Source organism: Spinacia oleracea, chromosome 3, assembly GCF_020520425.1.
Source record: "Spinacia oleracea cultivar Varoflay chromosome 3, BTI_SOV_V1, whole genome shotgun sequence".
Taxonomy (NCBI): domain Eukaryota; kingdom Viridiplantae; phylum Streptophyta; class Magnoliopsida; order Caryophyllales; family Amaranthaceae; genus Spinacia; species Spinacia oleracea.
In genome coordinates, this window is record NC_079489.1 from 82,915,805 (window position 1) to 82,943,678 (window position 27,874).

The window sequence follows — 27,874 nt, forward strand, 5'->3', positions numbered from 1 at the left end:
AGCTGATCGAGTTGCTCCAGTTTTTGTAACTTTTTGTTGTCAAATTAAGTACACAAGATGATGTTTTATTCATAAATTGGAATTCAGTTGTGTTCTCTCAACACAGTTAATAATGTTCAAAGAATTTATTCTTGTAATTATGTAGTGTTGGCCTCCCTCTTTTTTCTGTTTACATTGCACAAATTGACATTGACACCCTCTGCTTGTAACTTGCTTTCCACATTCTAGAAAAGCCATATTATCAAGCAGGCAAGCACTCAGCCATACTAACAAATGCAAGATGCCAAATATTGACTACCACTCTCAAGATTAGATGAATCCGGTCCATGAGAATCATATTCGATGACAAAATGCGTACTAAATAATAACACAAGGCGTGTTTTATTTCTCTTCCCCATAATAAGATTCTTTTCATGAGACATACAAAAACCATATGTATACAACAAAAAAATAGTCCTTGTCTTATTGATTGTATCCTTAATTTTGTGCATGAACTACCATTTCAGATTCGATTCAATACACTACAAGTCTACAACTTACGGAGAACAATTTATGAGACAGCAGGTACACAGCAGCTGTAAATAGATAATAATACTATAGTGCATTCATTAGCCATCTCGGTAACACCAGTGATGCTTTCATCCCAAGCCTACTCAAGAACAAGGCATATAGGATGTGCAGAAGAAATACGAAGAAGCAACAGTTTAACAATAGCTGCCAGAAAAGAAGGTTGTAAGCTTGACTTATACGTAATAGATAAATTGAAAATACAAATGGTTTTTTTTTGTTTGATGTTTGGTTGGATCTAGAAGTCTTACCAGAGTACCAAATATAGCATATATCGTATTCATTGATGGAACTGTATTTAATCCTAATGAGTTGAATATCAAGGTGAGGGTAGCATGTACATTGACGGTGATCTGCAACAAAAGAATAACGCTGTAAGGTGCAATCTTGTGTCCGACCACATGAAATATACAAGTTATATACAAAAGGATTCAATTAATTACCAAAGCAAGTATGTTTTCCCTTATCAAGAACGAGGATGTTAGAACATATCCTAACGCTCCTATTGCTCGAACCTGCATCAAAAAAAAAAAAGAAAAAAAGTTGCCCTCGCTATGCAACAACTGAAAGTAGCTTAACAAAATCTGAAGCAATTGACCTTTTTAGGCAAAGGTGGAAAGAACTATACCAATGTGCACAAGAAGATCGACATACTCCATTTCACTCGTAACCTAAACAACCAAAGCCCGGAGATAAATATTGAAAGAAAAAGGAAAAAGGAAGGCAAAAAGAGACTAAAACTTAGCAGACACAGAAGAAAACGGCTGATACGAAGTTATATCAAAAGAGAGTGCAACATTATTTCAGTAAAAGTCAGCTTAAGCGTGATATTCAACTAAAACATTTGCCATTCTACAAACAGGCACAATGATATGCAGCATCAGTTTTTTGCAAACATACCAAGCAAGTGAATTTGACACTTTTATCCCAACCCAAAAATATTAAGGCAAACCCATAAATAAGGATGGCTTCAGGAAGTTAAAACAAACGATCATTTTACTATTTTTAAGAAAAAGGACCTCATTCCACCTTTTCCAGAGAAGCAGTGGGGTGTCAGCAAACCAAACCTTGTCATTAATTAAAGCTAATTTCCCCTTCACTCGTTAGCCTTTTTCTTAATTTCACTTAGTATTCCAGTTTCTTAATGTACTTTAGTTGTCTATCCAAATGCAGTTTTATTCTTTGTAATGTATACTACTCCCTCCGTCCCGGAATACTTGACCTGTTTTCCTTATCGGGCCGTCCCTTAATACTTGACCTGTTTCTAAAAATGGAAATATTCTAACAATATTATATTATTTCTCACTCCACCCCTATTAACCCACCTACCCCCTACTCCATACAAAAAATAATATAAAATTCAACCCTTACTCTCCCCAACCCCACCCCTTTACACATTTCCCACTAACTACGTTAAAATAATACCCCACTATCAACTACTACCTATTAAATTAAATAAGTCAATTCAAGTCCCTTAAACTCTGTGCCGGTCAAACCGGGTCGAGTATTCCGGGACGGAGGGAGTAGTTATCAACAAGTGAATGCACAGCAGCACAAACATGAAGGATCCAACAAAAATGAGATGAAAACTATCAACCAGAAAGAACATCGGGGATTTTCCAAACCATATACCAGAAACATACGAACAAATATTAGACCGGTGGAGGATAAAGTGGTCGATGATCTATAGTATCATGAGAGAACACAAAATAAAAATATCAAGATGCTTCGAAGGCCATAGTTTACCTCCACAAAGAGCCCATGGTGAATCCAAGTAATCCATGCATCAACTGCCAACAACAAAACCATAAGTTTTTGTACCAAGAACTACAAGCCCATAAACATGGCATCATGTATGATCTTTAAAAGAAATTGAAAAGAGATAACAGTAAGTTTGTTTGTCTTTAAAATACATGACTTGACGCTGTCAGACAAGGTTGGATTCCCCACCTCCAGTAGCCACCAAGTCAATTCTAACACTTTCTACCACTTTATACCGCAAAATTTTACAGGTACTTTCTCCAAATCACTTGGATTTATTATTTCCTCAACTCTATTTTGTGGGTTGTTTTTTCCTATCCCTTGATGTAATTGGTTGAGGGGTTTTATGTTGTGCATGAATCTTACTAATTGTGGGTTTGTTTCATCTGTGGATAGTAGAGCTATTCAAGCTTCTCTATTATCATTGAGGAGAAAAGATAATAATGAGCAGGAGAAAATAGGTGTTGGATTTTCTGTTTAGCAATACATAATTGACCCAGATCATGTAGTTATTAACATCAAAACCCTAAAATAAGAAGAAATTCCCCGTATAAACAAAGAATAATTGACCAGACTTTTGAAAAGTGTTGTGATGCAATCAAGTTACTATTTTATTATTCTTTACAAGGAGGAATTTCATGCACGTGAGAGGAGTGGAGGCTGCTAAAGGACTAAAAAATTGTGGAGCTACTAGCATACCCTTTATCAAGTAAGTAAGAGAGAATTTGTTTGCCAAGTATGACGAGAAGCAAGTCATGCTATGACCAAGGCGGGAGAGGGAAAGGAAATCTATCTTGAAGAATCCATGATCATGGTGGGTATAATTATATTAGACATTCACAGCACGGGTGAAAGCAAGCAAGGAAAGCAAACTAACGAGGTGTAGGAGATGTAGACTTTGGCGTTAGGGAGGATTAACACATATTACATGCTCCAAAAGCGTAGGCCAGTACTAGTTATTTCACCGGATATGTGTTTGCTTTTCCGTGCAAGTAGTGAATCATGTTCACATATTTGCTTACATTGTAAAACGGTGAGTTACCGTTGGAGGAGATTGTTTGCGCTTCAAGAAGAATCTTGGGTTTGCCCTTCAATTTGTTTTGGGGGGTTTGGCAGAGGTAAGGAGAACAGATTGTTATGGCGTAATGCTTTCATGGTGATTATGTGGTGTGTCCGGTTAGAGAGAAACTTGAGAGTGTTTTCAAGAGTTTGGTTCCTTCTGAGTTATTGTGGGTCAAGGTCACATACTTAGCATCTTTATGGAGTAATGCTTTCATGGTGATTATGTGGTGTGTCTGATTAGAGAGAAACTCGAGAGTGCTTTCAAGAGTTTGGTTCCTTCTGAGTTATTGTGGGTCAAGGTCACATACTTAGCATCTTTATGGGCTAAAGCCGGTGGAGCTATTAAGAATTACTCGGTTGGGGAAGTACAAAGGAATTGGGGCAATCTGTAATTTAGTTTTCGTAAGAGGACTGCTTTTCCTCATTGTTTCTTCTCTTCTTTTTCTTAATATTAATATTAATATAAATATATAATCTATAATCTCTTTTTCTATCAAAATAAAATAAAAAAAGGTTCAGGAGGAGTCGAGTTATTTGAAAACCCCCGGGAATATTCAAGTGGTCTGACTGTGTGTTGGGAAGGAAAGAAGCAGTTAAGAATGTTCGATTTTACAAGTTACCTCACAGTCCTAGACTTCTGGCCATGATTTCTTTTCATTCTTTTTTAAACTAAGCTAATTCCAGCAAGTCATCAGGAGGAAGAGGACATTAAGGTAAGATATACACTAACTGTGAATTCTGCAGGGTTCGTGATGGGTGCAAGACTGCAAGCAAGGGAAGTTCTAACTTATTAGTTCGAAGAAAACAATAGGTAAGAAGACCGACTCACAGGACTCATTACCAAAGTTCCATCAGCTAGTAAAAGGGACTGAGTGTTTCACTTCGCATTTTGTTGTATCGCTGGTTGACCAGAAAAAAAAAGGGTTCATGAAGGAAAAGGAGGAAATAACAAAAGCTGTTGGAAAGTAGAAAATAAAAACTGTAGCCTGATCCAAAAGTTTACCTCTAACCCTCTGTATACCCCACTCTAGATCATACTGTAGAACATCATAATTGCTAACATAAAAATAAAAGATGCGACATTTTAGACTAAGAAATCAGAAGAAAACAAGAAGCCGTGGCTAGCAGTCTGACGATTACCAAATTTGCAAATGTAAATACAAGAAATGAAGCAGGTGCAACTCCCATAGTAAAGAATATTTTATTTTACCACATAGGTTAATGCTTTAACAGGTCCTGACAGCACAAACAATAGCACTGCTGTTGCTACCTATAAGATCAACGAAAACTATTAGTCACAACCTTGAAACAGATCATCAGCGCCTCAGAGGCAAAAAAGATACAATAATTAAGTGCAAGTGAGATCATACCATCGTTTTCCGGCCAGCAGCAACACCCCAACGCATGGAAGTAATTACTATTGGTAATGCGAAAAAGCATCCAAAATAATTCTGCAGAAACCAACAGCAATATAAGAACCTTTTGGATAATTAAAAAAAAAGCACCGTAGGTTAAGAACATGGTGGGAATATTGTTTCAAGCATTTCCAAATGAGAAGAACACTCCAAACAATGGTACTACTGCCTCTTTGCTGCTTACGCTTTCTACTTCCGTTTTTTCCTTTTTGTTGGTTACACTTTTGCTTTTTCCTATTTTGGCAAATTTTTTCTTAACCCACAGTTACAACACTCTCTTTCTTACTTTCCCAATTCTCTTACAAAAAACCACACTTACAACACTTTCTCTATCCTACTTTTTCTTACACATGCTCCACATTTTACACTTTCTCAGTCTCTCTCCCACGCTCCTTGGTCTATGTATGTACAATAAGTGTAACTAACATTTAGGAACCGAGGTCGTTAATCGAGGAAAAACCTCACTATCTGTAACGAACTAGCCTAACAGGAAGAGGTAGTGTAGATATTGCATAATTAGCATGTGAAGAATAGCTTGAAGAGGAAGATAATTGGCTAACTAAGAGAAAACAGAATCAGAAATGCTATAAAAAAGGGAGAGTAGGGAAAGAAGAGGGCATCTAGAACATAGAATTGCCATTTTGGGGGGGCGTTTGGTTCACTAAGCTGGAATGGATTGGTGTGAAACCTCATACCATGGAAATATGGATTCAGAATCCCATACTATTCTTAAATTGTTTGGTTTAATCTTGGAATGGATTTTATATCCCATTCATAATGTTTGGTTCATTCTTGGAATTGAATTTGAAACAACAAAACTTGAAAAAAAAATATTGAGGAGAAAAGAAGATAGATTTAATTTGTAAAACAAAGAAATTGAGTGGCAGACTCAAATAACAAGAAAAAAAATGAAAAAAAGGGGCAAAAATAATAACATTTCAATCTCAAATCTAAACTAACAGCAATTCAACACCCAAAACAAATTGAAGAAGTTGCAACACGACAACAAACAAGAAGGATTTTTTTTGGAAAATAGCTGCTCATCAAAATCCATATTCCCCTGCAACAATTCAAAGGAGAATCCAAACCTAAAATATCAAACAATTTTGAAGAGGATAAATTCCAACTTAAAAAAAATCTTCAGCGGAGTCGCCGATGAAGCTGCCTGCCGGAGAAGATGATTGGCGGATGGTAGCCAAATCGGATGTGTTGAGCACTGTCAATCTTCCCGGATACTGTTGTTGTGTGCTGCTTCTCTTTCTTATGAACTAGGGTTTGAATAATGAGTGGAATGGATTTATAATCTTACAGGGGGTGGTGGGTATGGAATTTTAGGGTTATGGAGTGGAGATAAAACTCTCTTGGTATGAGACATTGAGAGGCTATTCCAAAAAAGCCCAACCAAACAATAAAATGGATGGAATGGATTTTAACTTGGTTCCACCCCATGTCAAACGGCCCAACTAAACGACCCCTTAGCTTTGTTTAGCTCTTGGGAGTGAATCAGACCACTCGAAAGGTTGATAATTATCCTTTATATTCTGTAATTCCATATTATCAATTCAAAACTCTTTCTTCTTCCTCTAATTCCTAATCCAGTTATGCTAATTCATAACACCAAGACCCTCAAGTGATTGCCACCACAGAAAAGAGAACACTTAAATGAAATGTGGGATTATTTTCTTTGAAGAAAAAGTAATATTGGTAAGAAGTTAAGAACTGAATAAACAAATTACATAGTCTATTTCAACTACCCGTTGTTGTACCCTCACTTAAAGTTATATATCAATGAAAGGTTTTTTCTCCAAAAAGCTACTGAATGTCTCTCCTCCCATATTTGGCAACACAAATTTCGTCCCTTACTAAACCCTGCCTCACCCATAGGCCAGCAGCCCTATTTCTCTTCCTCTTCTCTCAATCACCCTCCCTATAGTTGTAATTGGTATTGTTGCTCTTCTTTTCCTTCATACAACTCTTACTCTCTATTTTCCCTGCAAAAAGAAATAAGAAAGGACAAATCCCTATGTCATGCCCTCATCCAACTAGCACTTTTCTCCTCTCATTGTAAATTTGGTAATCCCTCTCTCACAATTCTCCATTCTTTTGAACTATATAACAAGTGATCCAGCATGTAATCCAACAGTAACCTATTTGTGGTACAATAGTTAATCAAGTGTGAAGAGTGAGTTAAGAATGAACAAAATTTGGTAGATTTTAGCAAGAATGTAGGAAGATATGAAATCCCTATCAAACAACAATCTTTGGAAGGGTCAAGGGACGTCTAAACGATGATCTTAATAACTCTATTTACGATGATGTCCCACCTCAACGGCCCACATTCAAACAAGGACTAAAGACCATAGATAGTTGGTTGAAGTCAAACAAGTTTGAGCTCATATTGACGGCACTAGTAAATTAGTAATTAGGGAAAGCAATGATATAAAATCGAACAAAAACAAGTTAGAGATGGTTTCACATCCATCAAAATGTTTGTAGTATTAAACTAAGGAACGTTCACAAAAATCGCCACAAGAAGTCCCTAAGACGAGCCATAACAAACTAGGTAACATTTTGTTCCAAGTTTAAATCACACAGGATCACAGAGACCACCTTAAATTTCAAACAACCAATTGCTGATACGCTCCAACATTAACCCTCTTGCCTACGTACGTCACCTCCATTATAACATGTTCTTGAACTTCTTTACAATCTATTAGAATGTTTAAATTAGGGGGAACAAATGGGCGTAAGAGATTACTTGGAACATGTAGGAAAGGAATAGATAGCCTAATAATCAATTATCCTAATTCCTAATGTTTTACAATCTGTCAACAACATAGAGGCAATAGTGCTAATAGGTGTTTGCCACAACTAGCCATTGAAGTAGTAAAATAAATAAAAGAAATACGAATCCTACAAACATTTTTTTGGTAGCTTAGGTGTTGTTTGGCCAAGATTCTGGAAGTGTGTCTCAACTTCAGAAACAATTTGTTGGCCAAACACGGGGTTTACAAGGTGGAGAAACAATTTTTCTTGAAGCCCAAAATAGCTTCTTGGAATGAAGAGAAGGAGAAGCTCCATTGGAACTTCTATAAACAGTTTCTCGGGGAGCTATTTTCTCCCTTTAGTGAAACTTATTGTTGGGCAATCATGCCCTTATCATTACAACAATATCCCTCCATGTCCCACTTAAAAACATTATCCGCTTCTATTTCTCTCTCCTCTCATCAGACCTGGTAATCTGGTATCTTCATCTTCTCAAATCCTCCATCATTACTAGACATTTTCCACCATAACAATTGATGTCAATTTCTCGATAGAAAAGTGAAACACCGAAATTCACGGCCATCAGTGTCACCTTATCGTCCACTTAAAAAGGTTACTAGTAATTACGAAATATTTTGTGGATCTAAAATTCTTTGATATTTTGTAGATCGATCTATTCCTCTTTAATCATGAAGGGTATGCTGCTAATCATGAAGGGTATGCTGCTTGATACTTCCACCGTTTTTTTACTTCCACAATTTGAGTTAGACACAAAGATTAAGATAAATTGTAAATATCAAAATCGTCCATATGATAACAAAAGAAAAAGAAGGGGAAAGGTTAGGTAACAATGGTAAATGTGAAATGTAACTATGTAAGTAAGGTCATAAGGGTAAAGTGGGTATTTATTGTGTAAATACACCAAAAAACATGTGAAAACATATCATAAAAGGAAATGGTGCAACTAATATGCAACTTCCATAAAAAGAAAAATGATGCAAGTTAAAAAAAATCCGGAGGAAATATATTTTTGATTGGAATATTTTGAAGTTTAAGCATTTCCTCTTTTCCATGTTCTTTTAAATATGCTGATCTACTCCATAATTTTTTTTGGGTGCTATAGATTTCGCTTGGTTGTAATTGTGACTGGAACAAACTTTGCTGGGAATTCATCTGTAAATTAAAATCATGATTATTAACAATTGAGCTTGTTTATATGCAATTGACATTTTTATTTCCATTGACACTTGTTGACTCTAGTTGTTCATCCGAATGTTTGACACTTCCCTTAATCACAGTGTAGGTTGTGGGTAGAGTAACTTCCTTTTTTTCCCCCTTTCTTTTTAATTGGTTGTGTTGATTTAGAAAACCTAAAATATTTTATAACAAGAATTTCTCACAAGATAAAAATGGGTCAAACAATGTAAAACTATTTCTATTTCTCATACGTGTTTTAAATATTTGTGGCCAAACATTTTTATTTCTCGAAAGTGTTTCACTAAAAAAGGTTTTTGGATAACTACTTCTAGGAAACATAAGTTTTTTAGAAGCTTAATTAAACAGTGCCTTAAAACACCACCACAAAAGCCAAACTCGACTTAAAACTAGTTTGCCCAACAATATTTGAAATTAGTGGTGCTTTGACTAAAAATACCTACTCTAAAGAATGTGGACAAATATACTCCTTAATCTAATTGTTTACGGCGTCGTTTGGTTCAACTAGTTAGAATGAAATGAAACCTCATACCATGATGGCACGGATTGAAAGCCGTTACCTATTTGTATATGCTTGGTTCCGATTCTAGAATGGTTTCTATATTCCGTTCCTAGTGATTGGTTAATTGGTTCACTTTTGGAATGGAATCCATATATGCTTATAGGAGTACAATATGGTGCTCGTACAATTTAAAAACCGAGAAACCATGTTTATGGGTCTATCCAATATAGTGACAAGAATACATTGTAGACTGGAATTGAGCAAACACACTTCCGGAACAACGGCCTGAGAAGTTCTTGGCAACAACCACAAATGAATTACACAGTTACTGCAATTAAGTTCCGTGAAACAATACAATCATTCACACAATCACATAATTTATTAAACAAAAAACTTATACAAAATGCTAAAAACCTCAATTTCCAACTACATGATACCACAAAAATCACTTATAATTAACAAAAATTGAAGAAAATCCAGAAAACACACTTACACACATGTGCGTGAACCAATCACCAAATCCAGAAACAATAACAGATAACAAAACACTAAAAAAATTGAAAACCCAGAAAACCCTAACCTCGATAGCAAGAGAATTACTGAGCAAATAAGTCAATCCAGCAACAGCAGCAAACATGGCGCACTCCACCAATCTTAGCGTTTTCTGGTAAACTGGACTATCGGGGTCCAAATCTTCGAGACACCCTGAATCATCATCATTATAATCATTATCAGTCAACCTATTTTCTTCTTGTTGTTGTTGATTACCCCAGAAAGAAGGAACAATGTCAGAGATGAAAGCTTTGGGTTTGAAGGAGGAGAGAGAAATTGAAGCTGAAAAGGCATTGTAATGGCGGGAGAATTTGATGGGTTTGAGAATGAAAGATGAGGAGTGAGGGTGAGGAAGGGAGACAGGTGATGGTGATGGTGATGGTGGTGGTGGTGGTGGTGGTGAGTGGAGGGGAGGGTGATAATGGTGGAGTTTCAATAGATTGTTCATCACTATTTTTTTTGCACTATTTTTTTAATTTTTTTTTTTTACAGATTTTGAGATATGGGTAATTCAGTAATTGGCTTATGGATTGGGCTCTTGTTGAGTTGAGAATGCGAAATCATGTTAAAGTGACAAAAGTAGTGGGCTCGAATTCAGATCTTTTCGAGGTTTTCTAAACATCAAGTGTCTTACGATCAAATTGAACACAAGTCATGTAATATACGAAGTATGTTTTTTAGTCAACAATGATTATGTCAGTACTAATCGAACTAATGACACAAATTTTGGGTTATACCCAGGTACAACCAATGCTGGTTGTACTCTTAATTGGTATTAGTTAGTAGTGAATTGACAGACAATAACACATTAACCTGTACTAATACCAAATTAATAGTATTGAATTATTGATAAGAGTCATTTTCGTCCAAAATGAATCACGACACTTTTAACATAGACTTCCTCTTGATTTGTCATCATTTATGCTATGTATGGATATTCCAATAGCGGAGAATTAAGAATATGGACTAGCTTTCACTTGTTTAATTGCTTAATGAGAAAAACTGCCCATACTGAAAAGTAAAATTAGTAATTATGGTCGGGCAATCCCCAGATTATTATATGACTAACAATTAATCATTATATCTTTTTAGAAATTATGTTCAAATCCTTTTCCCTTGATATTTGTATTTTATTAATATTACTTTTTGCAAAGCTAGAGAACACGTAAAATGTCATAGCTCAATTAGTTAAGGATTTAGTGTTAAAACTTGTAGTCTTTTTCAATGAAAGTGGGTAAATGGCATATGATTGAGGGATAGTGTCACGTATCTTTTCTTACAAACACTTTATAATACATACTCAGATGAACACTACGGGGGGGTGATTTGTAGTGTGGAAACTTGTAGCTAGTTTTTGCGAAACTTAAACAAAGCTACAAGAATTTAAAAGCAAGTGCAACAGAATTTTAGCAAGGAAACTCTTCAGTGCCAACCTGAATATAAAACCTCGACCCACTAGGGATTTACTTAAAAGCTCTTTCACTAAAAATGACACTAATTCTGTTACAATTTAGGACACTATAAAAAGCTCGAGTTCCCTTTTTATCACGAGTTCCCAACAGTCACTTACTCAAGCAACTGTTCTCACAAACTTCTACTCAGAAATTTCTCTCCACTCCCAGACTTAACTCAAGCCCGACACTCAACGATTTGCTCAACTCTTACCAACAACAAATGGACTACAGATCCGATTGTAGTTAAAACTCTAATGTATGAAAAGATAAGTATAAGACAGGATGTAACGCCCCGACCTCTAATTCAATTATTAGAGCATACTTAGCAGCGGAATTAACCTAATTTGGTCGGGACATTACCTGTCGTAACTCCCTCTTGGGAATTACAAGGCAACCATCAATCATAAGCTATTAAATCCCAAAATTTATATAATAATCCTTTATATTACCAAAATAAAAGCACATAACTTACTAAAAGTATTTAATTAAACTATTAAAACTTTAAGCATAAACTAGGTGAATAATATAAAAGTGAAATTCCTCGCCACTATCGTTTCCATCGTTCCCTGCAGTGCCTAAAACAGAAAACAAAACGGTGAGCCGAAGACTCAGTAACGAACTATTCCAGCAGTGTAAATTCATTTCAATTCATTTTATTTAATAACACATGGAGAATAGAATAATACATTATCATATTAATTCATTCATAAACTTTGCAATTTAACATGCTAGTTGTCGGCAAGTACGAACAGTGAAGGAATTCTCCACTAGGGCCTGGGCCCATATGAGCCTGGGCTCAACATCGAACTGGTAACATGGGGCCTGGGCTCATATACCATGGGAGCCTGGGCTCGTAATCCATGGGTGGGCAGGTGTCCATAGGTACATGCATGACCGGTAGATAGGAATATGGTAGTTTATATACTGCCAGACAAACCAGGTCTTTCACTTTCATTTATCATGTTTTATGTAATTTTACTAAGCTTTGGCTTTTGTATTTCAGTTGAAATAACATAACTCATTTAGATCCTGGAATCAATAAAACATCATTTCATTCATGGTTTCTCATAAACATCATTTTATGAGAAAACTCAATCAAATCATATTACAAAGAATAATTCAAACAAATCATAATTCATTCCCACAATCCATAAAACATGTCAAAACATTTAATTCATAAATTCAATCATAACCTCATATTTTCATAAATCACATTTATAAGGGGATTGTGGGTACTAGCAATAGCCGTTACCTAACTCCGCAATTTGCTAGGGATTTTCCTAGGTTCGTTCGTCCTGAGCTCCGAGTCCAATTTCTTTCAAAATAATAAATCATTGAATTAGTACTAGATCGATAAATAATTTTAAATCAATATTTTGTAAAATAATAACTTTTTTATAAGTAACGAATTTGAATAAAATATAATTTCGAAATTTAACGAAAATATTATTATCGATCGAAATCAAGCGTGAGAAGTCATTCACACCGTCAGATTTAACAAATCAATGGCTATAATTAATTGCGCCTAACATATCAGTACTTTGTAATTATACGCGCATATTAAATTAGTACTTCGTATGAGATTTCTATTCCCTATGCCAAATAAAAAAGACTCGCCTGTTTCCTATGCCAGAGAAAAACATAGCTCCATCCCCTTCTCTCTCTTCGTCGATCCCAACTTCTTTATTTTCATTGTTTCTGAAATCTATCAATTTTCTTTGAGATGCTCATTCCTTGGAATGTCGGAAAAATTAAAGCTTAACGATTTTTTTTTGTCATCGACAAACTTGAAATTTCTATTGCAAGTATAATTAAAACTTGATGTACCTGTGATATCAATTTGATGTATCTATAACTCTAGTGTTAGTGGAAAATGGAAATTGCAAAATTAATTTGTGTAATTTCACAGAGGTAGTCGCAGGTGAGTTTGTATGTATTTGTATGGTAGCATCAATGTATCTGTATTTTAGAGTTGACGTATATGTATCTCCACTTCATACTGATGTATCTCCAATTCATTTGAGATATGATGTATCTTCAATTCGTATGAGATGTATCTCCAATTCGTTTGAGATGTATCTAGATGGGATTGCAGTATATTTGCATTTTTCATAATAAACATGAGGTGGATGAACAAGGAGGAGAGAGAGGCGGGGCGTTGAGGTATGGAGGTTGGAGAAGAGAGGAACCAAATGACAGGCTAAATCGCACTCCTATCAAAGATAAACCTAACGTTCACCAACTAAAAATTGTTAGGTTATGATACATATGACATTACATAGATCATGCGGAAACAACCATTAACCCAGGACAACATATTATTTACACATAATCATATAGCATAATTTAGATGCATACTCTTTGTTGCGTGCCCTCCCTAGCTGCGCCCGAACCGAACAAGAACAAGTCTTTAGGACTCCAAGTGTCGTCCCTCCGTAGATAGTCCACAGCACGTCCGGATCCGCCTTAAGATTGACCAACTAGAATCGCCCTTAAGGTACTAGAAATTTCGGCACTTTTATGAGCAAGATGTGTGTTTTAGTTTTTCTCTCAAAAACTCACTTTTTGAATACTTTGAAACTTGTTATAAATTGTGAGCCCTAGCCTCATATTTATAGGGGTATGGAAAGGGAATCGAAATCCTATTCAGATACAAATTAATTAAACCTAGAATCCTACAAGAACTCTAATTTAATTAATTTATCAAATAGAATTAGGAATTTAATCATTAACCGAACTCTGCATGTTTTAGGAAACGTGCACGAACACAAACACTTGCACACACACGCACGGCTGCCACGATGGGCCCCATGCGTGCGCGCGAGCAGCAGCCCACGCAGCGCCCGCGCCCGCGCGCGCTGCGCAGCCTGCTGGGCCTGGCCTTGCGCTGGGCGTGGCGTGGCTGTTTGTGCGGCGCGCTTGGCTTGCTGGGCGATGGCCTGGCTTCGTGCTGGGCCTCGTCCGGCAGGCCTCGTCCGATGCTTATTCGTACGATGCGCTTCCGATTAAATTTTCCGATTCCGGAATTCATTTCCGATACGAACAATATTTAATATTTCCGATTCCGGAATTAATTTCCGTTTCGAACAAATATTTAATATTTCCGTTTCCGGAATTATTTTCCGATTCCGGTAATATTTCCGATTCTGACAATATTTCCGTTTCCGGCAATATTTCCGATTCTGGCAATATTTCCATTTCCGATAATATTTTCCGATACGTACCATGTTTCCGTTTCCGGCAACATCTAAGACTTGGATAATATTTATTTTTCCGATACGATCCATATTTCCGTTTCCGGCAATATCATCGTTTCCGGAGTATTCATTTCTTGCCTGTGACAATCTCAGCTCCCACTGAAACCAAGATCCGTCGGTTCCGAATATTCATAGATGGAGTATTTAATGCCATTAAATACTTGATCCGTTTACGTACTATTTGTGTGACCCTACGGGTTCAGTCAAGAGTAAGCTGTGGATTAATATCATTAATTCCACTTGAACTGAAGCGGCCTCTAGCTAGGCATTCAGCTCACTTGATCTCACTGAATTATTAACTTGTTAATTAATACTGAACCGCATTTATTAGACTTAACATAGAATGCATACTTGGACCAAGGGCATTATTTCCTTCAGTCTCTCACTTGTCCTTAGGGACAAGTGTGCATTTCCTAATTCCTTTGTCGCTCGATGCTTGCTCTTGAACATAAGGTAAGAGTTGTCATCCTTATTACGTCCAGAGGTGTTCCTCGGTTTCAGAGTTCAACTGATCAAATAAACAGATAATCATAGCCTATGATTCATCCGAGCACGGCCATGCATTTCACAGTTTCTAGCTCTCCGAGTGGCCTTGTACAACTTTTAAGCATCTCATCCCGATTTATGGGACGACAATCCCAATCTTGCGATCTTGAGATTAGACTTCGTTTGATAGGTGATTACCTGAGCGTTGCCTTTATAGCCTCCTTTTACGGTGCGACGGTTGGTCAACGTCAAAGAAACCAGTTCTCAAACAAGTAATCTCAAATCACTCAGGTATTGAGGATTTAGTGTCTAATAATTTAATGAAATTTACTCATGACAGATTTTCATCTCTTACAGTAAAGTTTCATAGGTCTTGTCCGATACTAGTCTTCCCAAAGTAAGTATCTATGCAAATGATTATGACATTGCCATGTCCACATAGTTCAAGAAACAGAACTACTAGTCATCTTGCATTCTAGTCGTCTAACGTTTTCTATGCGTCCAATTTTATAGAAAACTCCGACTAGGGACCATTTTCAACCTTTGACATTCAAGTTCACTTGATAGACATTTCTTAGTCACATGACTGGTCCTGACAGTCTATCTTGAATATATCGTCAAATTGAAGGGACTCATCATTTAATACTAAACCAAGATTAAATGGAATATGAAAACACATTTCATATATGATAAATGTTCAACTCCAATGTTTTACAACCATGGGCCTCAAACCCATTTTCTAAAACAATTCATGGAATTCAAAGCTATGCTTGATTTCCAGTGCGACAATGTGAGTGTTGCTTCTCACTTGTTGCATAGGTTTAGTTATCATGCTTTGCCAATCTTAACATCCTTTTCATCGAATGTTCTTTGAGATATGATGATAAGATCTTTTCGAGTTTGTTTATTATGTGATCTAGTCTTTCTTACTACATTAGTGGTTCTACGCATTTTGCAATGAAGAACCATTAAGTTAGCAGACGTTTTTCTTGCTTCAAGAGTGGTTCCACGCATTTTTCAATGAAGAACCATCAAGCCAGCAGATAGGTGATCTACCCAAGTTCAGTGAAGAACTTTAAACAACCCTGTTTTATTGCTTCTTAGGCAATAATTACTTTTACTTCAACTGTATAGGTTGCTAGTGATGCTTTGTTTGGATTTACCTATCCAAGCAGTTCATAGATATGTGGAAGACTCTCCAACTATATCTTAGAACATAGAAATTAATATTTTAATTTCCCACGCAACAACTCATGGTCTCCAATCCATGTTGCCATTTCAAAACACGATGCTCTATAGCTCGTCCTTATCAATGGTTAACTCCAAAGGGTCTTGTTTGATCCTTTGCCAGTGTTTATGCGTGTAGCGTCAATATTTAGCGTATCTTTATTTCCTTGAATCAAGAACTACTCCTATGTACCTTTTCAAGTACCATAAGTATTCTTGATCTCAATCTAGTTGATCTTCACTTAGATCAATAGAGATTGGTATATGTTCATCATGCCTAAAGTCATACGATACGTTTTTGGCGATCCTCATATTATATCATACATGATAAATTCTTTTGCAGAATAATTCCCAATTGAATTCTATTCATGTAACTTTAGCTCATTCAATTTTAGTAGATACTGAATCCAGCTAAATTCTTTGACATATAATATAGGTTAAGAATCTCATTTAGACTCTTTGATGTTTAACTTAGTAAATGCTTATACATAGTTCAAACATTCTTTACTTAGATTTATTCACATGGGTCGAATATCTCCAATGGAGACTTTCGTGTTTGATTTAGTAAATGCCATTACTTAATCTAAAACAATATTATAAGATCTTTGTAAATAGATCTTAATACCCAATATGTACTAAGTTTCGCCATGGTCCATCATTGATGAATAATTTCAAATCTAAGTCATTAGCATTTGAATGTTATTTCACAATAGAGAGATATGTGTGTGATACATATAGGACCAAATAAGTTTTTATGTACTCCCACTAAACTTCTTATACATCTATAAGAATCATGTATATTTTATGAAACTAAAATGCTTATTAGCTTCACTTAAAATACAGTTCCAATTCCCAATTGCTTGCTTAAATCTGTACTTAGATTTTATAAGCTAGCTTTCCTTTTCAAGCATTTATTTGGATCCACAAATCCTATGACATGCCATGTACATAGTTTATTCCAACATTTGATTGAGGAATACTTTTGTCATCCAATTGCCATATTTACCAATATGCAATCATTGCTTGAATTATAGACTTGAAGCATTACGATTTTGCATGAGGTTTCAACACAATCCACATCGTGAATTTGCTTGTAACTTTTAGCAACTAATCTAGCTTTGTGTGTGAACACAATTCATGTTTGATGGTTTTTATCCTTAAAACAAACTTGCAACCAATAGGTGTGAAACTATTCTTGCAAATCAACAAAATTTCAATTTTGTCATCAAAACATTGAGTATGTTTTATGGCCTCTAACCATTTAAAACATTTGAGTCTATATATGGCCTCTAACCATTTTAGGGAATCTGGGTTTCGTCATAGCTTTCTTACAAGTCACAAACTCATTAATCTACATGATAATAGTTTGACTGCAAGTTGTAGGTTTCTTCACCATCTAATGGAAGAATTGCATAGTTTCAGTGACCTGAACTCCATGTTTCTTCACTATCTAATAGAAGAATCTCATAGTTCCAGTGACTTGAACTCTATGCCTACTAGGGTATAGAACATCAAACAATAGAATATCAATAGCCACTTGAAAGTCCTTTGAATATTCTGTTCTCTTTGAAGCACTTGTAAAGTTTTTTTAAGAGATGTCTATTCTTTAAAGCCACTTCTAAAGTCCTTAAAGAATAAGTTCGGTTTTTCTGAAGCACTTCGAAAAGCCTCCGGAATGTCCGTTTATGTTTGTTGTTCGCCTCGAAGACTTTCGAGGTCTATTTTCTCCCACTTGTCATTTTGGAAACGAATCTCCAAAAGGACATTATTCCGAGCAAACAAACATTATGTTCTCAAAAATTCGTGGTAGAAATAATACCCTTGTGTCTCATTTGAATAAATCACAATGAAACATATATCTAGACTTGGGCCTTAGTTTGTTGAATAACAAACACTAAACTCCCACTGAGTTTAGCAACTCTCTAGATATATATTATCGAAAAGATATTCTGAAATTACTTTTCAATAGCTTTGACGAATTTGGTTTAGTTTGGTGGTAGTTGAGCATTTTGTTTTAGAAATTATAGGAAAATTCTTTATGATTCATCATTGATCGAATCAAGTACTAATTGACTTCGATTATTCCAACTAAGATATGCCATATCTTATGGACCTAGATTGTGAAATTACAACACACAATCATTGATGATCATATTTGGTCTCAAGTAATCATCAACATGATCTAACCTAGATCTTTATGATTTCTTGCCAAGTGGATTTTATACTTCTGAATCTTTGAACTAGCCAAACAGATTCAAACTTATATCACATTGAGTAAATAAACCTATATTCACTCAAATCTGTGTGAAATAATAAAGTTATAAAATCTTTCTTTAGCTTTGAACTCTATTGTCTAGGCGTTCTAACAATAGTTCATATCTTTTGTTACTTTCAACAAGTAAGACTAGTTGTCTTAAAATGATCTAGAAATCAATCAACTTTCAAAAGTCCATCAAAATAGAGCTTTTTGAATGTTAACTTGTTGATATGGTCTAAGCAACAATGCCAAAGATTAGTGGAACTCAAATCAAGGGGTTGATTTGAACCTAGTAAAGTTCTTTAAAGAGTTGTTTGTTTTAATCAAGCATATTGACTCAACCTGTAATTGACCATTTCATTCAAATAAACAAACAAACATTGTATTTGTTTTTTCTTGAATGTGAGTCTTTCTGTGTTTGAAAACAGAAATTTAGGTATGTTGATTATGGAACAAAATAGCCATTAAGTTCCAGCCTTTGAAAGGACTTAAAACAAACTAGATGACCCTACAACTAATGTAGCATTGCCATGCTTCATTTCCCACTTGTAGGTCATTAGTGTATCCTAGCTTCCATTGTTTGAGTTATTACCGAAGTAAGAACCTCAAGCGGTATATGATACCAAGGAAGTTTGATTGCTAGGTCACTCCTCTTTAAACATAAACTTATAGGTAGAAACGGAATCGTAAATTCCTTTCATATGTTCCTTTGTTTTCCTATTTCTTGTACCCTTTCTTATAGTCTTAAGAATTGAATTCTTTAGTGTTGACTTTTATACTTTGTTAGACATGTCCAATGTCGCCAACAAGGTTCTTTTCCATTTTAATTTATGTTGAATATTTTGGTTCAACCAGATGATCTTACCAGAAGCTTCTAAAGTTCTCTAAGTATCGATCTATTCGAATGTCTAGTGACTAGACTCATTCGAGAATTAAATGGACAAAGATATTAGGTTGTTAACCATTGGTAAGGCTGAGCGTTTAAACTCAATGCTTTATGATCTCAAAACTACATTGTATTTTGAATTCACAAACACCAATTGGTTTGCCATTCGATTTTGATATTCGAAAACAACCATAAAGGTCGATATAAGAAACGTACATTGTAAATTGCTCACTTTCTCTCTTTTCCGTGAATCGTTCTTGGATTCACTACCAATCGAGGAAATTTACTGTTACCTTTCTAAAAGGATTTATTGCAGTGCAAGATATTTAATTATAAACAATAATTAAAACATACATTGAAGCATGCAAAGTCTAAACATTTATCATGAATAATAACTTGAAATTAAAGCAACCATGCAATTCAAACAAGTTATTAGCATTTTATTCGAATTATGTGTTCCAGCAGGTGTGAATAAAATGATTCCAAGACCCTAAAACCATTGAAGAACTAAGCACAGTTTGTCGACTTAATCCTAAAACATTTTAGGTAAGCAAAAGCCTTTTGCTAATAGTCTAGAAACTACTCTTGGTTGATAGGTACGTCTAAGAACTTATTAGGTAAACCTATCGATTTTGCCACGACATAAAAGGACTCCTTACTTATATCGTTGAGTTTCACCAAAACTAACATGTACTCACAATTATTTGTGTACCTTGCCCCTTTAGGACCAATAAGTAACACCTCGCTGAGCGAAAACTATTACTAGATTGATGTAAAGGATATCCAAGCAAGTGTATATTTTGGCATGGCACCTTTTAACTCAATTTTTAAGTTTGGAACTTAAGGCTCTTACTATGTTGGTTAGATTTTAAGTGAACTAAAATCCTTAATCATGCAACATAATCAAGCTTTTGATCTCATGCATTTTAAGACATATTTAAAACAATAAATAACTTAAAATATGCATAAGATAAATGTGATCTAGTATGGCCCGACTTCATCTTGAAGCTTTGACTTCAAAGTCCGTCTTGAAAATCTCCGTGGGAGGCACCATTTTCTTCAAATAGGATAAGTTATAACTAATTACAACTATTTGATGGTACGCATACCATATTTGAATTGAACAATAACTTTGGTACTTTAGACCAATTACATTCAAATTAATGGTACGCAGACCATATTTTCTATCCTATTTGGGCCATACTAGTCACTTCATAACCTGCAAAACAGTACATATACAATATATACCATTCACCCATTCATTATCATGAATGGCCCACATAGCTGGTTAGTAAAACACATTATGCATCACGTAAACATTTGCAGCAATTAATCAAGGGCACCAATAATCTACCAATTATTCAGTCCTTATTAATTCTAATCAAGTTGTTTTAACCTTAAGGATTTGTAGACCTAATCAAGAGTTCATGACTAAAATACGCTCCCACTTAAACCAATAAATTCATATGCTTTACTAATTTTAAACATAAAAATGTATTTCTAGTCCAACCGGAAACATACAAATTTAATTAAAATTTAAAGCTCATATCAATTTATAATTGAATCCAAAAAGTTTAATTTAATTTCAGTCGTATTTAAATTAATTCATGATTTTAATTTTAGTAAAATAATTAGAATAAATAACATTTATTATAATTACAATATTCAAAATTAAAATCCAAGAAAATAATTTAAATTATTAATTTTAAAATTAATTAAAATTACGTGAACTGAAATTTTCAAATTAAACATTCAAAACGATCTAATCGTAACGCAAACACCCTACGCATTGCACGCCCATGGGCCGCACGCACACAGCCATCGCTGGCCATGTGCGCGCAGCCCATGCGCTCGTCGCATAGCTGCTGCATCTCCATCGCAAGCCATCGCACGCTGTGGTGCTCGACATCGCTCGCTGGGCGGGCGACATCGCTCGCTGGGCGGGCGACATCGCTCGCTGTGCGCGCGAGCAATGCTGGATGTGCGCGCGAGTCCTCGCTCGTTGTGCGCGCGAGCAATGCTGGGCGCAGCGCTCGTGGCACGCGAACTTGCGCTCGCTGCGCGCGAGGCTGCGCGCTCTTGTGCGAGGCAGCGCGCGTTGTGGCGCAGCTCGCTTGCTGCCCACACGCGACTGCCTTGGCTCGCCCTTCGCCCATGCCCATTCGTCCATTGCTCGTGGCACACGACACAAGGCAGGGCTGCTGCCTTGTGCTCGTGCACTACGCCCTTGCTCATTGCATTCGTGCCGCACGGGCGACGAGCTCCCTTGCTCGTCGTCGCATGCCCACATTATACAACACCCCTTAAGGGTAACACGAAGCGTCCATTGCTTCGTGCGTGCAAGTTTTATGAACGAATCGCATAAAAATTTAAAATTTATATTTAAAATTAATGACAAATTAATAAATAATATTAATTTCATAATTTTAGGGCGAAAAAATCGAAAATTTATTATCCAATTGATTTCCGATTGTTATGGATTCAAGTCTAGGTCATAAAAATTTAAAATTTATCATAAATTTACAATTTTTATGGTGGTTTTTAATCATAGGTTTCTAATTAAATTACAATTAATTATGAAAATCAAATTAATTCTAAATTATTCTAATTTTCAACAAATTAATCATAATTACAAATTAGATTGCATAATTAACAAGACTAGGCATTCAAACTTGTTAAACATATGCAGTAGGTCAATCAAAAATTCAAGATTTATCAACAAGAATCGCAAATATTTAATTTAACATCTTAAATTTACGAAATTTTGCATTCGAAAAACTAAAACCTTCGAAAAGTCATAGTTAGGCTTCGAATTTGAGAATTCTGGGTTCGGCAGAAAAATACTATTTTTGTCAAAATTTTAGAATGCCTTTTACATGCGGAATTGACACAAAAATCACTCAATTCGGATGAGTAACGAAGAAACTGCCGAAAAACTGCGTACGTATAATTAAATAAACGCAATTTGCAATTAATTAACTATTACGAAAATTAATCACCCCTTTTAATTCTTGCAAATTTGTAATATTTAACCATGTTCATGCAATTTAGATTATGAAAATAATAAGGGGCTCGTGATACCACTGTTAGGTTATGATACATATGACATTACATAGATCATGCGGAAACAACCATTAACCCAGGACAACATATTATTTACACATAATCATATAGCATAATTTAGATGCATACTCTTTGTTGCGTGCCCTCCCTAGCTGCGCCCGAACCGAACAAGAACAAGTCTTTAGGACTCCAAGTGTCGTCCCTCCGTAGATAGTCCACAGCACGTCCGGATCCGCCTTAAGATTGACCAACTAGAATCGCCCTTAAGGTACTAGAAATTTCGGCACTTTTATGAGCAAGATGTGTGTTTTAGTTTTTCTCTCAAAAACTCACTTTTTGAATACTTTGAAACTTGTTATAAATTGTGAGCCCTAGCCTCATATTTATAGGGGTATGGAAAGGGAATCGAAATCCTATTCAGATACAAATTAATTAAACCTAGAATCCTACAAGAACTCTAATTTAATTAATTTATCAAATAGAATTAGGAATTTAATCATTAACCGAACTCTGCATGTTTTAGGAAACGTGCACGAACACAAACACTTGCACACACACGCACGGCTGCCACGATGGGCCCCATGCGTGCGCGCGAGCAGCAGCCCACGCAGCGCCCGCGCCCGCGCGCGCTGCGCAGCCTGCTGGGCCTGGCCTTGCGCTGGGCGTGGCGTGGCTGTTTGTGCGGCGCGCTTGGCTTGCTGGGCGATGGCCTGGCTTCGTGCTGGGCCTCGTCCGGCAGGCCTCGTCCGATGCTTATTCGTACGATGCGCTTCCGATTAAATTTTCCGATTCCGGAATTCATTTCCGATACGAACAATATTTAATATTTCCGATTCCGGAATTAATTTCCGTTTCGAACAAATATTTAATATTTCCGTTTCCGGAATTATTTTCCGATTCCGGTAATATTTCCGATTCTGACAATATTTCCGTTTCCGGCAATATTTCCGATTCTGGCAATATTTCCATTTCCGATAATATTTTCCGATACGTACCATGTTTCCGTTTCCGGCAACATCTAAGACTTGGATAATATTTATTTTTCCGATACGATCCATATTTCCGTTTCCGGCAATATCATCGTTTCCGGAGTATTCATTTCTTGCCTGTGACAATCTCAGCTCCCACTGAAACCAAGATCCGTCGGTTCCGAATATTCATAGATGGAGTATTTAATGCCATTAAATACTTGATCCGTTTACGTACTATTTGTGTGACCCTACGGGTTCAGTCAAGAGTAAGCTGTGGATTAATATCATTAATTCCACTTGAACTGAAGCGGCCTCTAGCTAGGCATTCAGCTCACTTGATCTCACTGAATTATTAACTTGTTAATTAATACTGAACCGCATTTATTAGACTTAACATAGAATGCATACTTGGACCAAGGGCATTATTTCCTTCAAAAATATAGTAAGGGAAGCAGGGATCGTATCCACAGGGAAACAATGTTCTTTCTACTATTAATTAACTAATCTAGACTACTGGTAACAAAGAGTTGGATTGGTTTGTATATTAAACTAAAGCAAATAATCAAATCGGAAAATAACAATATTAAAGGAATCTAGGGCAACGGTTCACCATAAATGCAGAGCAGGATTGGACAACGGACAATAACAATCAATGAACAATCATAATTAGGAAAACATGCATCTCTCGAATCTTATGAATTCCTTAGGATAGAACAACTAGCGGGCTCTCGCTACGTACTAGAAATAATTCCTATCTAATAGCCACAGACCAAAAAACATCATATTTATACCTCTCGGCGCATAATCTAAGGTTAATCAAACTCAAATCAAAATAGTCCGGCCGAACAGAATTGACGAGCAATAATAATAAGCTATAGAAATTATAATCAATCAATCAATTAATCAAGTCCACATATAATCCCAATCATGCATTCATGGATCCCCTAAACCCTATAAATTAAACTACTCACTCATGATAATAAATAACAAAGCAATTAACATAATAGAAAACATGATCAAGCAATAAGATAAATTAAAGCAAGAAACAATACCGACTTGAAGAACAATGGAATAATAAAGCTTGAATCTTTGATTAAAATTAAAACTAAGTGTTTGGAGAAAATAGAGAGAACTAAAATAGACTAAGTAATTAGAAAACTAGAATAAAAGATGTCACTAAAAATATAAGGGGCTAGTATTTATAGTTTGCCCAAAATAGAGCCCAAAATCGGAAATAAAATCTCGCGAAATACGCTGGAGGTTGGCGTGGCCCGATCGGGCGACGCTTCGCCCGATCGGGCGATGTGCTCGATAGTCGGCCCGATCGGGCAAAATTCCGCCCGATCGGGCGGTTGCAAAATGCCCAGAACAGCGCCCAGAATAACCGCCCGATCCGGATCGGGCGAAGCCCGCCCGATCGGGCGCGTGTTGAAACTGCACGATCCTCTATCTTAAAAACACCATATCTCCTTCGTTATAAGTCGGAATTAGGCGAGTGACCACTCGTTGGAAAGCTCTTGAAGTCTAGAATCCAACCCAATTTGAATCGCTGCATTTGGAGTTGTATAACTCGAGTTATGATCAAAAGAGTGGACGACATTCAGTTTTCTACTTCTTTCACTATTCGCTTTGCATGAAAATTCTTCCAACTCAATGTTTGCGCTCTCGAAAGTATATAATCTCTTGTATTGATTCAAACGAGTAGGAAATGCACAAAAATATGCTAATTCCTACAATGATGAACCTGAAACTACAAACACACTACAAGGAGCACATTAGTACTAAAATCGCTCCGAGGAGCTCATTTGAGATCAAAAAGTACTAAGGGACGGGGGTAAAAACTCTATATAAAACGCATATATCAAACTCCCCCAAGCTAGATCCTTGCTTGTCCCTAAGGAAGGAAATCATCGATGAATACAAGATCAACTTCACCCCTAACATATTTCAAAACGAAAGACATAATTCAAGGCAAAATCTAACGAGCATGCATCAATGTCAACCAATCAAATCCACCAACCACAAATCCTCCCTAACAATCGTCACGCAAAGCGAACCACAAATGCACAATGGAATTCAAGACTAGTGCTCACACACTCGTCACTCATTTATGTGGCGGATAAAAGATGTACCCGTTCGCTCTACTCCCAACATATAAGTGTACAATGCCCTCCCAAAACTCACAACACTCGTGTGTCTAGAAAAACATACACTCAACCTAATAGTCGACTCGGAATATGTCATGTCATAACTTGCATTGATAAACAACTACTTTCACATTAATATGACTCTATGCACAAAGGTCGGAAGGTCTTCAAAGCTTGTAATGATAGGCTTAGGTAGGGGTGCGGTAAATTTGGGTAAAATGTGAGCTTAAAGCCTTGGCTTTGGGGAGCATAAATCCTAGCAAAACCATGATCAACCACAAATGATGACCACAACTCTCCCACTCAACACATGATGAAACAACAAACAAACCACACTATACTTTCTTGCCTTTCTTTCACAATTAAAATCAATCACTCATAAAGATAAGAAATTACAATACTTGAGTGTAACAATGCTTTGAATTTTTCTATGAGTAATGAATTTTTTTCTTTTTATTTTTTTCAATTTCCTTTTTTTCCCTTTGGAAACCTTCATATTTTCTATTCTTCTCATCTCTTTCACTCTTCATTATTTTTTTTTTCTCTTTTTCAAACAACAAACAAGATAAGAAGAACTCTCTTATTTCCTTTTCAACACTCACTTTGTGCTCAAAACTAAGCATACTACAACTCCCTCACCTCACTTACTATTAGCTCCCCCAAGCTAGGCTTGGGACTAGTAACCAATGGGGCTTTCATGGGCTTGTAATATGGCTAGTCACCGAATAAAGGGGCACAAGCAACAACATGGGTAGAAAAGGAGGGAACAAATGTATCTAGATTAATCTGAAGGCTACCTAAACAGAAAAATACCTTCGTCCTCCACAATGTGCATGTATATGAGTCATAAAACACTACTAACAGTTGCAAACCAATACTCAAAATCAATGACACACCAGGAAGCTATCACACATCCTAACCAAGTCAACTAGCTAAGCACCAAGTCCACGAATAGTTAGTCAGAGTTGACTCATGTTAAGGCATCAAAGCAATCGAATATCAAATCATGGCTAACACATCCACATTGCTCGTCATCAAATACCAAGAATCAAAACAATTTTCAATCAAAGGGGCACAGGGAAGCATGATATTGTATTCATCGGAACGTATTTTTGTATTTTTTTTTCAAAGCAATAAACTACTCTAGAAAACATTAAACACACCAAAATAAACACACAAAAATAAGTAAATGCAAAAATAAAAGGAAAAACATACCTAATATGTACAAGTGAGTGAAACACCCACCAAAGCAAAATCAGACAATGTCCTCATTGGCTCAAGGGCTATCATGAGGAAAGTGAGCAAACCGTGGCTTATTTGTCGCTGATTCGCAAATCGCCCGATCGGGCAGCAGATCGCCCGATCTGGCAGCATATCGCCCGATCGGGCAGCAGATCGCCCGATCGGGCGAATTTCGAACCTTTCCGTTGAATCTGTGCGCGCCCGATCGGGCGCACCTCGCCCGATCCGGATCGGGCGAAATGCAATGCCTTGTTTTATTGACTTTTCTCAGCCCAGAATCCTTCCTTGACCTTTCTACGACGTCATCATCAACCGCCCGATCGGGCGGAATTTCGCCCGATCGGGCATTTCACTCGCCTTTTGTGTGGATCGGGCAACCGTCGCTCGTTCGGGCGATTTTCCAACATTTTCCTTGAATCGACACGCGCCCGATCGGGCGCTCCTCGCCCGATCCGGATCGGGCAAAACGCAGACTACTCCGTTTCAGCTTGAATTCAACTTTTTCGAACTTGGAGCCTTAGACCTGCACAGCATTAAACGTCCAAACCGTAAAATACCCTCTTCTCACCTCTCTAACACCAAAAACTACAATGAAACACACACTTGCTCAAAAATTATACTAAAACACACAAACAAAAGCGAAAAATACACTACGAAAAGCAATAAATGGATAGTGAAATACTCATCCCCTATTATATTGATGCAATGTCCCCATTACACAATCTTAGTTTATGTACAGACAACGAAAGGAAGGGGATGAGAGCCACGACAACTCATCACCAAAGATGGTGCCATCTGGTGTCGAATCAATTGCCTTGGATGAGCTATGTGGCGCGGGAAGTGACAGACCACGACCCCGATCATGAATACGGTGCCCACCGTTCACCGAGCTTTCGGCCTTTCGGGTCTCAGCATCATCAAATCGTGCCTCCCGCAAAGAGATTGGTTAGTAAATAACCAACGAACGAGCGCAGAAGCTTGTCATGCGCACTCGCACAACTTTCGTGCAACAAGACATGCACGATAATCAACAACAATATTTGC

General features: G+C 36.6%; 1 protein-coding gene across 1 annotated transcript; it reads right to left on the reverse strand.

Moving 5' to 3' along the window:
* Positions 1–355: 355 nt before the first annotated feature.
* LOC110805405 (uncharacterized) lies at positions 356–10,375 on the reverse strand. Its single transcript, XM_022011010.2, has 8 exons — positions 9,869–10,375; positions 4,761–4,841; positions 4,601–4,660; positions 2,314–2,357; positions 1,196–1,238; positions 1,011–1,082; positions 819–920; positions 356–714 (listed from the first exon to the last, which is right to left on the reverse strand). Exons 1-8 carry the CDS (start codon positions 10,286–10,288, stop codon positions 595–597), a joined length of 942 nt encoding a protein of 313 aa, XP_021866702.2. The 5' UTR covers positions 10,289–10,375; the 3' UTR covers positions 356–594.
* Positions 10,376–27,874: the final 17,499 nt, after the last annotated feature.

Bases quoted from the DNA above. Each gene is read 5' to 3' on its own strand.
- LOC110805405 (XM_022011010.2), bottom strand. From the start codon at position 10,288: ATGAACAATCTATTGAAACTCCACCATTATCACCCTCCCCTCCACTCA. The intron at 4,842-9,868 runs GTTAGGGTTTTC...TGGTTTCTGCAG, and splicing joins GTAATTCTCTTGCTATCGAG to AATTATTTTGGATGCTTTTT. The intron at 2,358-4,600 runs GTAAAATAAAAT...TGTTGTTGGCAG, and splicing joins TTAAAGCATTAACCTATGTG to TTGATGCATGGATTACTTGG.